Genomic DNA, 13870 nt, shown 5'->3' with positions numbered 1-13870 from the left:
ACTTGTAAATTTTTATATGCACATATATACGTAAATATCTCTCTATATATATATCTCACTGCATTACCTGAAGTCCAGGCATTCCTGGCAATCCAGGGTCACCTTTTGCATCATATCCTTGGTTATAGCCATCTGCAGGGCAGCCCTGGACAATTAGAAAAAAATCCAAGACAATAAGGTTATGATGTAGTGCTCTTTACTGGAACTTAAACTTCAAGTCTGCTAATACAGAATAGGGGGGGCTGAGAAACAGAATGAGAATTCCATACAGATTCCAATAGAATGTACCATTTTCAGCCATATCACTCCTATTGGTTAGAAGCAGTCTTAATTTCAGACATACATACTTCTCTCATCTGTCGTCTGGACCCTTTTAATTTTTTAATTACTTTTTTCCCCTCCCTTTTAAAATACTCTAGCACATCTGTAGAATTCCAAACAAATTTGTAAGCTATTTTGAAGAGATGCTTAGTTCTTCATGTGTTTTGAAACAGCTAAACTTATAGCATACAATGACAGTAGCTAAAGGAAAAAGAAATACTGTGTTGGACTGCAAGGTGGATGCCATTAGTATACACCAGACACCAGAGTTTGTGGATCCTTCTGGATAATAAACCTATTTACTGCAGATGAAGACATCAAGAACTCTTTTCCAGTAACAAATATATATACAAAATTTTGATCATCAGTAAATATTTACAACTTATTTTGTGAAATAACTGACCTTTTCTCCTTTCATGCCAGGGATACCCTAAAGAGAAGAACAATAATCATATTACAGAAAAAGATGAGAGAGAATGGTGAAAGGACACATTCAAACTATTCTCCAAGCGCAATGATCTCTATGTATGATCTCCACATACAGGTTTGCCATGCCAGACTTCAATTTCAGGAGAAAGGACATATTGTTGAAAAATATCACAGTCTTGCAGCCACAGTTTTACAAGCCTGATCTTTTGATCAGGCCTCATCTTTTCTGAAGCCTGATCTTAAAGAAAAAAAACACTACCAACAACAACAACAACAACCAAAAAAAAAAAAAAAAAAAAACACGAGGAGTGCGGGTGGAGTATTAAAGATCATGTTTAGAAAGTATCATATTTGAAGCCAATGGAACTTGACAGGCAGCATTCCTTTTTCCATTTGCTGTTTAGAAGCAAATTTAATATATATTTCTACAGAGGGAGGAAAAATCAAAAACAAAACACACCCTCACATCCTAGGTTTAAAGCAATGAAGACAAAAATCAGAAGACCTAGCTTTGATTCCTTGTTCTGTCAAAGATGTGGCCTCATTAAGTCAATAAAGATGCTTGGGCATTAACTGAAATTGGAATCAATTAAATACATATTGGACACTTTTTGAAATTTGAGTGGAAAATCTTCATGAATATCTCCTGAGACTGCAGTACTACAGCTTGAGACACTAAAAAGCTGACAGCAGAGGATGAATTTGCAAGAATTAATTGCCTAAGTCAAAGTCCAACATGCATCAGATTATACTTCATGCTTAACCTTTATTTCTTTTCCCCAAAGTTTTCATATTAATAAAATAGGATAGCTGTATTATTCAAACAAGGAGAAAGAGCTGTTAAGACCAGTTAATTTGAGGCTTTACACTCTTTCAGAATATGGCTATATCTGGTTGAAATGCACACAATCACGAACTTCACAGAGACTTACTGGAACACCTGCAGTACCTCTTCTACCTGGAGGACCTGGAAAACCTCGATCGCCCTGGAAGTAGCAAGGGTGGCTGTTAATGTGCATTATTATTTGGATACTGATTTTAGTAGAGGTGATTGTGAAAGATGTTTTTACATTATCAGGTTAAAACTATAAGTTGCATTATGGCTAAATTCGTTAAGAAGGTCACAGTCTGACTATGTATGGCTTGATCTCTTGCCCACGGAGCAGGCTCTATTGGCTATGCCAAACCATCTTTTCACCAGAAAGTTATGATTCTCTGTAGTGGGCATTCTTCTGATTTTAAGAATGCTGAGAGCTATAAGCAAAGCAGAACAAGTAAACAACTTTCAATGTTATATTATGCCTTTTCTATTATTTCCTTTCACAATGTATGAATTATCAACTGCAAGGTAGATATAATCTTTAATAACCTTTCAACAGAAAGACTGGTTAGACTAAATTGATTAGATCTTCTGAACTTTCAGTGAAACAACTTTTATTTATCAAGACAGCAAATATCAGGTTATTCATAATTTTTTAACACAAGTCATTAACATGTATTACTACATTATCTATCTTGCACACAAAGGCAGCACTTTCTCCCTGTTGTCATTGTCTTGATTTAATATTGTCCTAGTGAATAAAGACATAAACCAACACAAATTAAAAGAGCGGTATACCACGGGGAAAATGAGGAATGCTTTTTGGCCACTCCTAAGCACAGTCAAACACAATCCTCACACTCATAACATGCAGCTTGTTTTCTACCTTTGTGCCATTGCATCCTGGAACACCCGGGCGCCCAGGAGGACCAACAGCTCCCGGCTCACCCTAAGAACAAGTGCAAAGTTGACACAGGCTTTGTTTTTGAACATTCATATTCCTTAATAGCAATGTTGAAATAGTTTATGTTGGAGAAAAGTTTCACAAAGACTCAACAGACTACAATGTGTTCTTCAACCACTACAACTGAATAACGATCTTAGCATCAGCGATTCTTATCTTTATCTTAATTGATAGAGACAATGCTGATGTTGACATTAGAATGAGCATGATTGCTTGAGGACATTTGCGTAGTTAAAATTGTGTTAAGAGATAAACTGGGTAAATCAGATTTGTTTTTACTTACTGGAAGACCTGGGGGACCTGAAAATCCAGGTATTCCTGGGAGTCCCTAAAGATATAAACACAGAGGTGGAAAATTATTAGGGAAAAGCTCATGGTGCATTCTTTTATTCTACTTATGAGAATAAATTTGAGTATGATTCTTCCAAAAGACTGTTACTTCATTACTTTATCTTCCTTAACCCGATTTCCTCTGAATGTGTACTAAGTATAATGGTAGCTTATGAACTATTAAAAATAGGTAAGTCACCCCCAGAAACAACCCCCTTCTAACAGCCCCTTATGGAATTCTGGTTGGACTCATTCACAGCACACATCACTACTAAATACACACAGCACAAACCCTGTATATAACGTGTAACAAAATGGAGCAAGTTATAAAAAGTAGAGAGTCAAAAGTTTTAAAATAACGTTAAGATAATCGTAGTGTTTTGTTTTTATTTTTCCACAAAATATTGAACCAAGTTAGCATTTAACATAACGTTAATACATTCAAATTTGTTTAAAATAGAAATACTTACACGTATACCTTTAGACCCAGGTAAGCCCATAAGTCCTGGAGAACCCTAAGCCACAAAAAAACCCCAAAAATTAAATTGCACATATATCAACATAAAATGCATCCATTTTTAATACTAGTACCAGCATGCACACAGGCTTCAGAAAAGGAATGGCTACCTGGAATACACTATGACATACATTCAGACTAACAGATGACCTTGTTATTTAAATTATCCTTATTTCTTGCCTTCTTTTCAGAGGTTATTATTAAAAAAATAGTATTATTAAATTACGATAGTATAATTAGCATTATTAAAAATAATACTATGGAAAGTAAAAGGAAATAGGATAGACTATTGCAATAACACCCAAAAGAGAATTACAAACAACTTTTAAAGGTGTGAATAAGGGCTAGGAGGGTTACACTAGCACAGGCCCAAGATATATGTGATTATGGCAGTTCCTTCAGTCTTTCTTTCTGATTTACACTATGGCTGAGTTCTGGCCAAACTTGCACATAAATAATCTATTCATCAAAGAGTCAATTTATTAATCATAACAGGAATGATGCCCCTCAAGGCAAATATAAATAAAGTGATATATTTCCTTCTTCTATTCCTTTAGGCCTGTTTTCAGACTGTGGAAAGAAAGCCCATGTCACCAAAGCCACTCTCTCCATACTGTAAAGCAACTGTGCCACTTGATGATACTTAAACAGAGCAAGATCTCAAAGTTCACCTATCCAATTTTTCTTAAGACTATTTCACTTAATTATTTGTCTTAGTAGTAGTTTGTTTCCTCCATTTCCAGTCACTGATGTCAGACAGCACTGTTAAGACAAAATGGCAGGGATGGTGCTACAAATCCTTCAGACCCACGTGCATTCGCTCTGGCAGTTTGGTCTAGATGCTTTAGCACTGGCCACCAGACAGCTGACAACAAAATCCCATATTCACATCATCTACTCAGTCAGATATCATCATAGAATGCTTAAGGTTGGAAGGGTCATCTAGTCCAACCCCCCTGCACACGCAGGGTCACCTAGAACATGTGGCACAGGACTGCGTCCAAGCGGATTTTGAAGATCTCTAGAGAAGGAGACTCCACAACCTCCCTTGCCAACCTGTTCCAATGCTCTGTCACCCTCACTGTTAAGAATTTTTTCCTTAAGTTCCTGTGGAACTTTTGGTGTTTCAGTTTGTGGCCATTTCCTCTAGTTCTGCCAGTGGCCACCAGTGAAAAGAGGCCAGCACCATCCTCCTCACTGCCTCCCTTGAGGTACTTATAGACACTGATTAGATCCCCTCTCAGTCTTCTCTTCTCCAGGCTGAACAGGCCCAGCTCCCTCAGCCTCTCCTCACAGGGCAGATGTTCCAGGCCCCTGATCATCCTTGTAGCCCTGTGCTGGACTCTCTCCAGCAGCTCCACATCCCTCTTGTACTGTGGGGCCCAAAAGTGGACATAATACTCCAGATGTGGCCTCACCAGGGCTGAGTAGAGGGGCAGGATCCCCTCCCTCGACCTGCTGGAGACGCTCTTCTTAACGCAACCAGGATCCTATTGGCCTTCTTGGCCACAAGAGCACACTGCTGCCTCATGGTCAACTTGTTGTCCACCATGACACCCAGGTCCTTCTCTGCAGGGCTGCTCTCCAGAAGGTCAGTCCCCAGCCTGTACTGGTGTCTGGGGTTATTCCTCCCCAGGTGCGGGACCTTGCACTTGGCCTTGTTGAATTGCATGAGGTTTTTCACCGCCCAGTTGTCCAGTCTGTTCAGGTCCCATCAACGCTGGTGACGACATACACCACACCTCACTGAATGAGAAAAAGGTTTCCTTCTTCCACAAGATTTTTACCTCTGCCAGAGCTCTCCCTCACAGAGGAGCACAGCCTCTCTCTCGCTCTCTCTCTCTCTCACATGCACACACACGGATGGAAACCTACCTTAGCTCCCTGTGGCCCTGGAGGCCCTTCTGGGCCAGGAAAGCCTCTAACACCAGCTGGACCGGGAATGCCAGGGAAGCCTTTTTCACCCTGTAAACATGAAGAGAAAGCAGTCCTTACAACACCTTTGAAGTCTCCTTTCAATAACTTATTTCTAAGGTTTTCATCATTTTGTGTACCTCAACTGATATTTTGCTAGTAATAGATTAGATAATGCTTGAGCATACTGACCTGCTCTTGTGGTTAGTCCTGCAGTACCACTGAAGTAACATGTTCATAAGCATCAGTGAAGATACCATAGACGTGAGTACTCAACTTTATGCCGAGTACAGAAGTTAACTAGCAGCGGGAAAAGTTTATTATGCAGCTGATATGCATGCCTTCTTATTGTGTCTACAGTGACCTTAGCCCACAGGAACACTCCAAACATGAATCCATCATGGCACTCCCAATTTCTACTTGGCAAATGGAATGGCTGCTGCTGTACAGAAGGGTCAGTTCCAAACCATCACTGCAAACATCTTTATGCAAACCATGTAAAGAAACAGTGTGAGCCAAATACAATAAAACTGTTTATATAGAATAAAAAGGAATTTCCTATAAGAGGTAACTTTTTTTTTTTTTTTTTTAAATTCTGAATCTCAAGGACTAAGCCACCAACCCCCTTTACATCTTTTTTTTTTTTTTTTGTCTCTTTAAGGTCAAGTTCAAATGGCCAAACCATGCAGAGAAAACACTGATAATTAAAGCTACAGAATACTGGAGGCTAAGCTACAGTTGCTGGGATATTTTTATTTTTTTATTTAAATATAATGAAGATGCTAGTCTTATTCTTGTAAAACTACAGCGCTTCAAGCTTAGAAACTCATAGAAAAAAAAGATCATCTCTACATATAGCAGCAACTCAGTCTGCTCAATTTTACATCAGTGAAGAGTTGCCTGTTCAAACCGTTGCCTGTTCAAACCCTTTCACACCATAGCATGATATAGAATAGAGAGAATGGAGTTATCTATTCTCTCAGATCCAATTTTATTATCGTTTCATCAGAGAAGAATTATATATATATTATATATATATAAAAAACTCAAACCGCCCACCAAACAGACTAAATTTAAAACAGCTTCTGAATTTAAATATATATAAGCATAGAAGATAATCCTGGAGTATCTGAACGCAGCTGAAACTTGTGTACATTGTGAAGTACCTTTGAACTCTAAATTACTAGATGCTATAGCTTTATAAAACAAATAGTTATTTCATCTAGCATAGTCAAATAAAATAATAAAAAAGCTATACCAAGATCTGCCACTGGAGGGGGTGAAGAACTAAGGCACAGAAAAATGAATCAATTCCTCCGTGTTTGCCAGCTACCGAGTGGCAATCTGCTCTTCCCAACACCTCTCAGCTCTAGATAGCACAGACAATTTTATCCTCCCGTTCTTGCTGAAAGATCAGCTATGGTCTTTGACAGTTTTTTTAGGATGTTTAGGATGTTACTAAGCAAAATGATAATTTACTTGCCCTCGTTTGCCAAGACTACATGGAAATTCTCATCAAGGTAAGCCACAACTGTTACCTTTCAAGCTCTCAGCTGATTTAACGTGAAGATATGAAGGTACGTAATGAAGATATGTAGCTGGTGTTCAATTTTACTGATATTTTTCCTTTTATTGGGCAGCTTAAGTTATTTTTTCTTAGTTTTCAATTGGTCCCAATTTATACAGGTTTGAGCAAAGTCAAGTTAGACAATCTAGGGAAATAAAAATACATCAAGATTTTTTAAGGATGGGAGTGTTTTCTTAAAATATGTTTTAATAGTGAACATATAATTTAGTTTTAGATAAATTTTCTCCATCACTGAAATTGAGCTTCTCAAGCCACGACTGGAAGTGCAATATGATGTACTTTCTTGACAGTAAAAGTACAGGAGGATGGATGTATGGATCAGTAAGAATATATGCAACTCCAAGCTTATCCGGACATCCTAATGTTGCATGCCCGGAACCTATTTTAAGGTTTAGTATGCCAATCACCGTGTCCAGAATTAGCCTGAATTGTAGTCATGATTTCTTTAATAATGTCACCTTAATTTTTGCATCAGTTGTTTTCCAACTACAAGCAAGAATATGAAAGAATTTGGCATTTGTATAATTCACATTTGTTTAAAAGCCACACAGAAGTTCTGCCAAGCTACTATTGGCAACAGGCAGATCTTACAGCTCTGTTACTTTTGACTTGACACTGCTCCCAGCTGCTGGTAAGGTGTTTCTGTATAGGGCCCAGAAACTCATCTCTTGTCTCGGTCTGCAGAAGACTTATCCGATTAGTACCAGCACACATAGCTTCCCTTCAGGGTCCAGAAAAGGTTGGGAGCGGTGCAAGATCCAAAGACAGAAACAGGGAGACTCTGAACAGGACTCTGTTCAGGACAATATGAAATCTGTAATTGGAAAGCTGTTGCCAAGGTAATGCTGTCTGCAGGCACTTGTTAAGAGTTTGTAAAAGGGACCTGCTGCTTCAGACAGTTGTTGTGTTGATAACAAAAAATGCATTAATTCATGTTTAAGATGTTTTTTACTATTAAAAAAAAAAAGAAAGAAAAAAAGCATGCAAAGGTCTTCTTAGTTAAAGAGTGCATGTAGAGTTATTTTAATGGATATATTGTAAGGTAATACAAACAATACCAGCAAACAATTACAACAGCAAAAATTTGCAATTATATCATCAAGCAAATTTTATACCAGCAAATAGTTTGCTATGTATTTTCTCTTACCTTATTACCTTTCGTGCTATCACAAAGGCAAGGACTTTTACCTTTGCACACACAGTTCTGTAAAAGAAAAAGATAAAAAATTCATAAGAAAATGATTCATTTCATTGTGTTCTTTAGTGAAGGATGAGTCATACCTCACAGTTTTTATTAAGACGTCTGTTTAAAGTTTTCTTGGAGGGCAGCATCTATGCTACAGCATCTATGCAGCATCTCAACTTCTGTTTGGTTCTCATCTCAATCGTCAACAAGAATTTGGGAAAACTCAATAATTGAGAATATACTTTTTTTTTTTAAATTGTTCTCACTGAAATTAAGTGGGAAAAACAAAATTTGAAAGAAGCTGAGCATGTAACTGGATAGACAGCATGACTCTAAATTATCTAGCAGCTGTACTAGGAAGTTTTCAGCGGCGTGAAACTCAGCAGCGCTGCAAAACACGCCTGAGATCCCGGGTGAACACAGGACCAGTTAACCCCTCTAAGCCCTCTTCCTGCCACAGCTCTCATGTGCTTTAGCCCAGTACCGCTAGCACACATCTGCAAAGGATATTTCCACACTCATGCAGACATGGCCTATGTCACTGGAGCGGAGAAGAAAAATAATAATCCATTATTAAGATAAATACTACATATGCTAAAATATCATTATGATTATCAAAAGTTATGTATGTCAAATCAACATGGAATAAATTGCATTTATAGTCTTTGTATACTTTAACTGTTCCCTTCATTTGTGAAGCTTCTGCTGAATGATTTCAATTGCATCACTTCAGAAAGAAAAGGCTATTTCCCCTCATTTTGGTACCTATATGTCTACCACCATGACTTACATTGTTGTACAAGTCCATTTAGTATGGGGCTAAATATCATATATTTGTCATAAAGATTTGTTTGAACTGTATGAAATCGTAAGAAAGAACAACTGCAACTTACAAGAACACAGCTTTTAAGATGGGATGAAAAATCTTTTTAGATCCTGAAGACAGAATTAATTAACCCCTACAGCTGGTCATGATACAACAGCAGCACTGTTCCAAATTTATAACTTTTCCAGTGGCATTCTCAAAGAACAGAAGACAAAATAAGAGAGAAAGTGTTCTCCATTATGTTTTAAAAGAATAATGTCAGAGCCATTACATTTGAATCCTTCTATATCTAATATGCTCAGGTAAAACATTTTACAGAACTCGAGAACATCTTTCAGACAGTCCTTTGCTTCCCACAAATTACAATAAATTTCATCCATCTTCATCACTCAAAAATGAGCTGTCTGGTCTCAGGAAATTGTTTCCATCTCCTATGCAGCTGATCTTGTCTGTCTATTTCCACTGACTAGGAAGGAAACTCAACATCCAGCTGGGAATAACTCTCTTTTCAATGCTTCTTGCAGAAACGAGGGAAGATGCTGCAGGTACCTGCCTTTTAACTAGGCAACTAGTGGCAGTAGCTGCTGCTCTTTCAGGTGCCTTAAGTTAGGTGAGATGAATCCATGCAGCGGGTAGCCAACAAGAGAACAGTTATTTAAATACTCATTTACAAAATAAAACAAAGTGGAATGACTGGCCACGAAAAAACAAATCCTCCAAGAATTTATTATATCTATGGGTTCTTCTAGATGGATTAATGGGTGAATAATGTCTCTAGCGAGACTTTTAAAGAGTTATAAGCATTAAATACTTAATTCCTTGGTATACATAAAGAAGATTCTTTCTTCTATCTGATCTGAGAGCTAGATTTAAGTGATACTGTATCAGAAGTCTGAAAAGTTAATTTCACATGCAAAACAGAAGGCATGTACCTATGCTACCTTTATGGGAGCAGGTAAAATGAGACAGAGATGGTAATGAACCAATCGATATTCATTCGCTGATCTCATTTTGGAGTTACGCAAATGATGACAAACTAATCAGGGTATCTTTGCTTTTTCCAGATTCAGAGAAGATCAGAATAGGTCAGCTACAATTAAAAAATACATACATTTATATTAAAGACACTGTACTAGGACAGCCAGCCAGAAAGCGATATTACTGCGAGATCAGGCACCATCTTCTTCAAATAGGGTTCAGATGAAGCCTTGGTAGTTACCAGGAGCTTTATTCAGTACCATGCAGTATTATCACTGCCAAGAAAGACATTCAGAGGAAAGCTGAGATGGATCTAAACATATTCTATTAGAATACAGTAATTTGGTTGAAGTGGGGCTCAAATTTACAGTTTTGACCTGACTGGTCTTTAATTTCATGGGTGAACTCCACTGATTCTAATCCAATTCTGGTTGACTTAAAATTATTGTGCAACATGAGGGATTTTAAAACAAATTAATTAATTGCAAAAGAATAATCCAGGTGTCTTCTCTCAAGCTCATGCTAAAGTGGTCACTTTCCTGCCTAAGCAGTTCTCATAGATCACCAGGCTCATTATTAAAAATTCATGTACCCTTTTTCACTTAAACTTGGTTTTTATTAGCATATCACCTATCCTCTCATTAGCCCTCATCTTCTAGGATCACTAGGGTGAAAACTGTATTAAAAAAATGAACATGCTGGACAAAAACTACTTTTCTGTGATACTTTTTTTTTTCCCTTCTCTTTTCCACCATTTTGCCAGGAATGCAGGTCTTCACGATGGTCCCTTCTAAGTAGAAGTATCAGCTCATTTTCAGTTTTCTCTAATTTCTCTACAATTCTAGTATTTATTAAAGATTAAATACCAGTGAGACAATTTCTTTAAGAAACTTAATTATACATTTTCAGGGCTGCTAACACACTGAGATTTCTGGATTCTTCCTGGCTGTCTCAATGCAATACAGCAATTTTACACATTCCAGCTATAAACCACAACTGGGCACAGCAGATAATATCACTCAAATCGTTGGTGTTGATATATGCCTTACAACCACAAAAGCGCCCATTTCTCTAACATTCTCTGTTTTCTGTTGCATCTAATAAAAGCAGATGCAAAACGCTGTGGTACAGGTTGTTGCAATAAGTGAAAAACTTTTCTTTAGCCTTTATCTTCACTACAGACTTGTGCTGGGATAGGAATGCTGCACAGGAATGTGAAAGGCTGTAGTTTCTGAGGAACATCAGGGTGCTAACTAAGGCCTTTAGCTTAGACACAATTTTGTTTTTGTCAATTCATTCTAACCTGCCCAGACAGAGTATCTGAGAGCACAGCTCTATAGAAAAAGAGTTCCTACTATGGAAAAGCTATAGAGCGAAAAATATTCTCAGTTTAAGGTGCCCTTCTCTTAGAATAGATAAACAGACTAGCAAAGTTAGTGATACTATCTAGACATTAGTAGGTATGTGACCTTGGCAGCATATTCCTCACATTGCACAACTGTAAATCACGATAGAGCATAGAAAGTACTCGAAAATCAAGTCCCCTCACTCCCAAACATTGCTATCAAAACAAAATACCAGTCTCACAATTACAATCTGTATACTAGAAGTTTTTCATGCATTCTAAGCATCAAACATGAATTCATTAAAATTTTCAAAGACCACTATGAACTTGATGTTTTTTTTAGTGATCACTGGACCAGTACAACAAAACCAAATTATTAAACCTTCAATAAATATAGACAACATCGAGCACAAATAGAGATGAGGAGATGAAGGAAAATATGTCAGTTCCCAAACCCTGAAACATTGTGTAGTCACTTGTAAATTGGAAGGAAGCCAGACATTCCTACCTTGGACGACTCCTGTTAACACCAATGCATGTAATCAGCATTTGTATTACTTTACCTATCAGTGGAACATCTAGCACTTGACGAAAATTATTTAATTCCATCCTTTCATTAAAAAGAAATACATCTGCAACTTTAACAGCTCAGTCAATAATGTCTTACGTAGGGAGAATTGATCTCAAAGGACAGGACAGAAGACAACTGTAATGCTACAGACAACGCTGCAGTTATTGAATAAACTTCATTAAACACTTGCAGGGGGAACTTTCCTCAACAAATAACTACTGAGTCAATAGCCCTTCTTGGTGACATGGGCCTTGTATTACTGGCTATGTGCTGCAAAAGAGCATTCATAATCATAGGAAAAACAAACAAACAAACAAACCCACTTCATCACATTGCACAATAGGAGATTGTTTTTGTCCAGCTTAAAAGTTTTCTATTCTTGTTTTGTTTCTTGCAATAAAATTTAGAAAGAAAAAGTAAAACAGAAGGAAGAAAAGATTTAATACAACTTTTGGTATCTCTTAATTGTGTTTAACTGAGATAAGTCATGTTCCTGAAAAATATACATATATATATATATATATATATAACAGCCTGCAAAATTTATTTGATTACACTTGCTAAATACTGCCTTTTTTTTTTTTTTTTTGCTACACATGAGCCCAAGGCCTGTCTGCATAGGGTTTCCAAGGAAGTAACTACAGCATAGTTGCTTATACTGGTCTTATATGAGTATATCATTTTGACACCTCGCTCGTACTTCTACACACAACTTCCACAGTGTCAAATGTATTCTTGTCCAGGCAGATTCAGATTCCAGGCAATTAATCATATGGACCTTCTCCCTCCGCTCCTGCTCACTGATAGTAAAAATCTAGAGAGCAGGGGAATGGTAGGATTTAGGAACCTCCAGTGAGTATATGGATACTCTGGAACAACATAGGTAAAATGTTTTCATTTAACGAAAGAACACCTTAGTGTATACACTGTCTTAAATTGTTAGTGAACTGTATAGTGATGTCCACTAAGGCTTGTGTTGCAGAAGCTGTCTGAAATTACCCAGTATCTATGTAACTAGACCTGGCATGTTGTGGGTATTTTTGGAAAACAGTCAGGTGAAACTCTCAATTGAATATCTCGTTTCTTTGTTTTGCCTGTGTTCTGTGAACAGCAAAAGACACAGAATTACTTCTCCTTTAAACAGAGAAAGATGGCTAACTTTTGCTAAGAACACAAGAAAGTTTTCATATTTAGATTTACAATGACCAATATCTTAACTTTACAAATAATCTCATTAGGGTGAAAGCCACTCTGATTAGGGCTATCAGAAGCGGGACCACACTGTTCACTCTGTTCACTCAGGCTGCTAAAATCTCCAAGGCACTCCAAGAACAAGGCGCTGCTGTGGATTTCATCTCCTGATCTAGAACTCTGCTGAAGCAACAAAGATGAATATTCTTTCTTTCTGCAAGCAAAAAGGAATGGGCAATTCAAGCCACAGCACTCTTTTGTAGCAAACTCTTATAGGTGCTTAATTAGCTTGTTCAGCTGCTCTTGCTTGCTAACACACTTCAAACGCTTGCTAGGTCATCTTAACAGAACAAAGAATAGATATCATGAGCTCATGAATTCTGGCTAACCTGCCACGGAATGGTTAGCACCGAATCAAACAATTTGCGCATCTTAAATAACGCCAACAGGAATGAAAGCAACAGTAGTTTGTTTGGGAAAGCTTATCATGCATGCTTTGCTTTCTCCTTTTCTAAAAGGCTCTAAGATCTTAAAAAGTAACTTCCTTATAATTCCCTACTAAATAGTATGTGGAAAAGTGCAGCATAGAGCCCTAGTTAAAAAGCCTTCATTTAACCAGGCAAAGTGGAAGACTTGAAAACTCGCAAGACTTGTACCCTATCATAAAACTGCTAAGAAATAAACACAAACAATCAAAATAAAGAAAAAAGTGTGGTAAAATTGATTTTTTCTCCATGTCTGAGAAACAGGGACTGCAAACAGTTAAGAAAAAAAGCCTTTTTGTATTCCACCTTCTTCCTAGGCTCCAGTAATTCATGCCAACAAACCGAGCCTTCTAGTATTACTCTGCTGGGCAGTAGGGTGAGAATGTGACAGTAAAACAGATGACC

At 37.5% G+C, this 13870-nt stretch overlaps 1 protein-coding gene across 1 annotated transcript in view; it reads right to left on the bottom strand.

The window, feature by feature from the left end:
- The window catches only part of COL4A3 (collagen type IV alpha 3 chain), a 42482-nt gene extending 39093 nt beyond the window's left edge, over positions 1-3389 (bottom strand). Inside the window, exons 1-6 of the mRNA XM_088528498.1 lie at positions 3335-3389; positions 2818-2862; positions 2457-2519; positions 1683-1736; positions 725-751; positions 68-145 (exon numbers count right to left, since the gene is read on the bottom strand). Coding sequence (XP_088384624.1) covers positions 68-145; positions 725-751; positions 1683-1736; positions 2457-2519; positions 2818-2862; positions 3335-3364 — 297 coding nt within the window. The 5' untranslated portion in view covers positions 3365-3389. The remainder of the gene's footprint in view (positions 1-67; positions 146-724; positions 752-1682; positions 1737-2456; positions 2520-2817; positions 2863-3334) is intronic.
- Positions 3390-13870: the final 10481 nt, after the last annotated feature.

Source organism: Tinamus guttatus, unplaced genomic scaffold (genome assembly GCF_059628265.1).
Source record: "Tinamus guttatus ecotype Peru unplaced genomic scaffold, ASM5962826v1 Tinamus_guttatus_pri_ptg000311l, whole genome shotgun sequence".
NCBI lineage: Eukaryota > Metazoa > Chordata > Aves > Tinamiformes > Tinamidae > Tinamus > Tinamus guttatus.
This window is presented reverse-complemented; position numbering and strand designations above follow the sequence as displayed.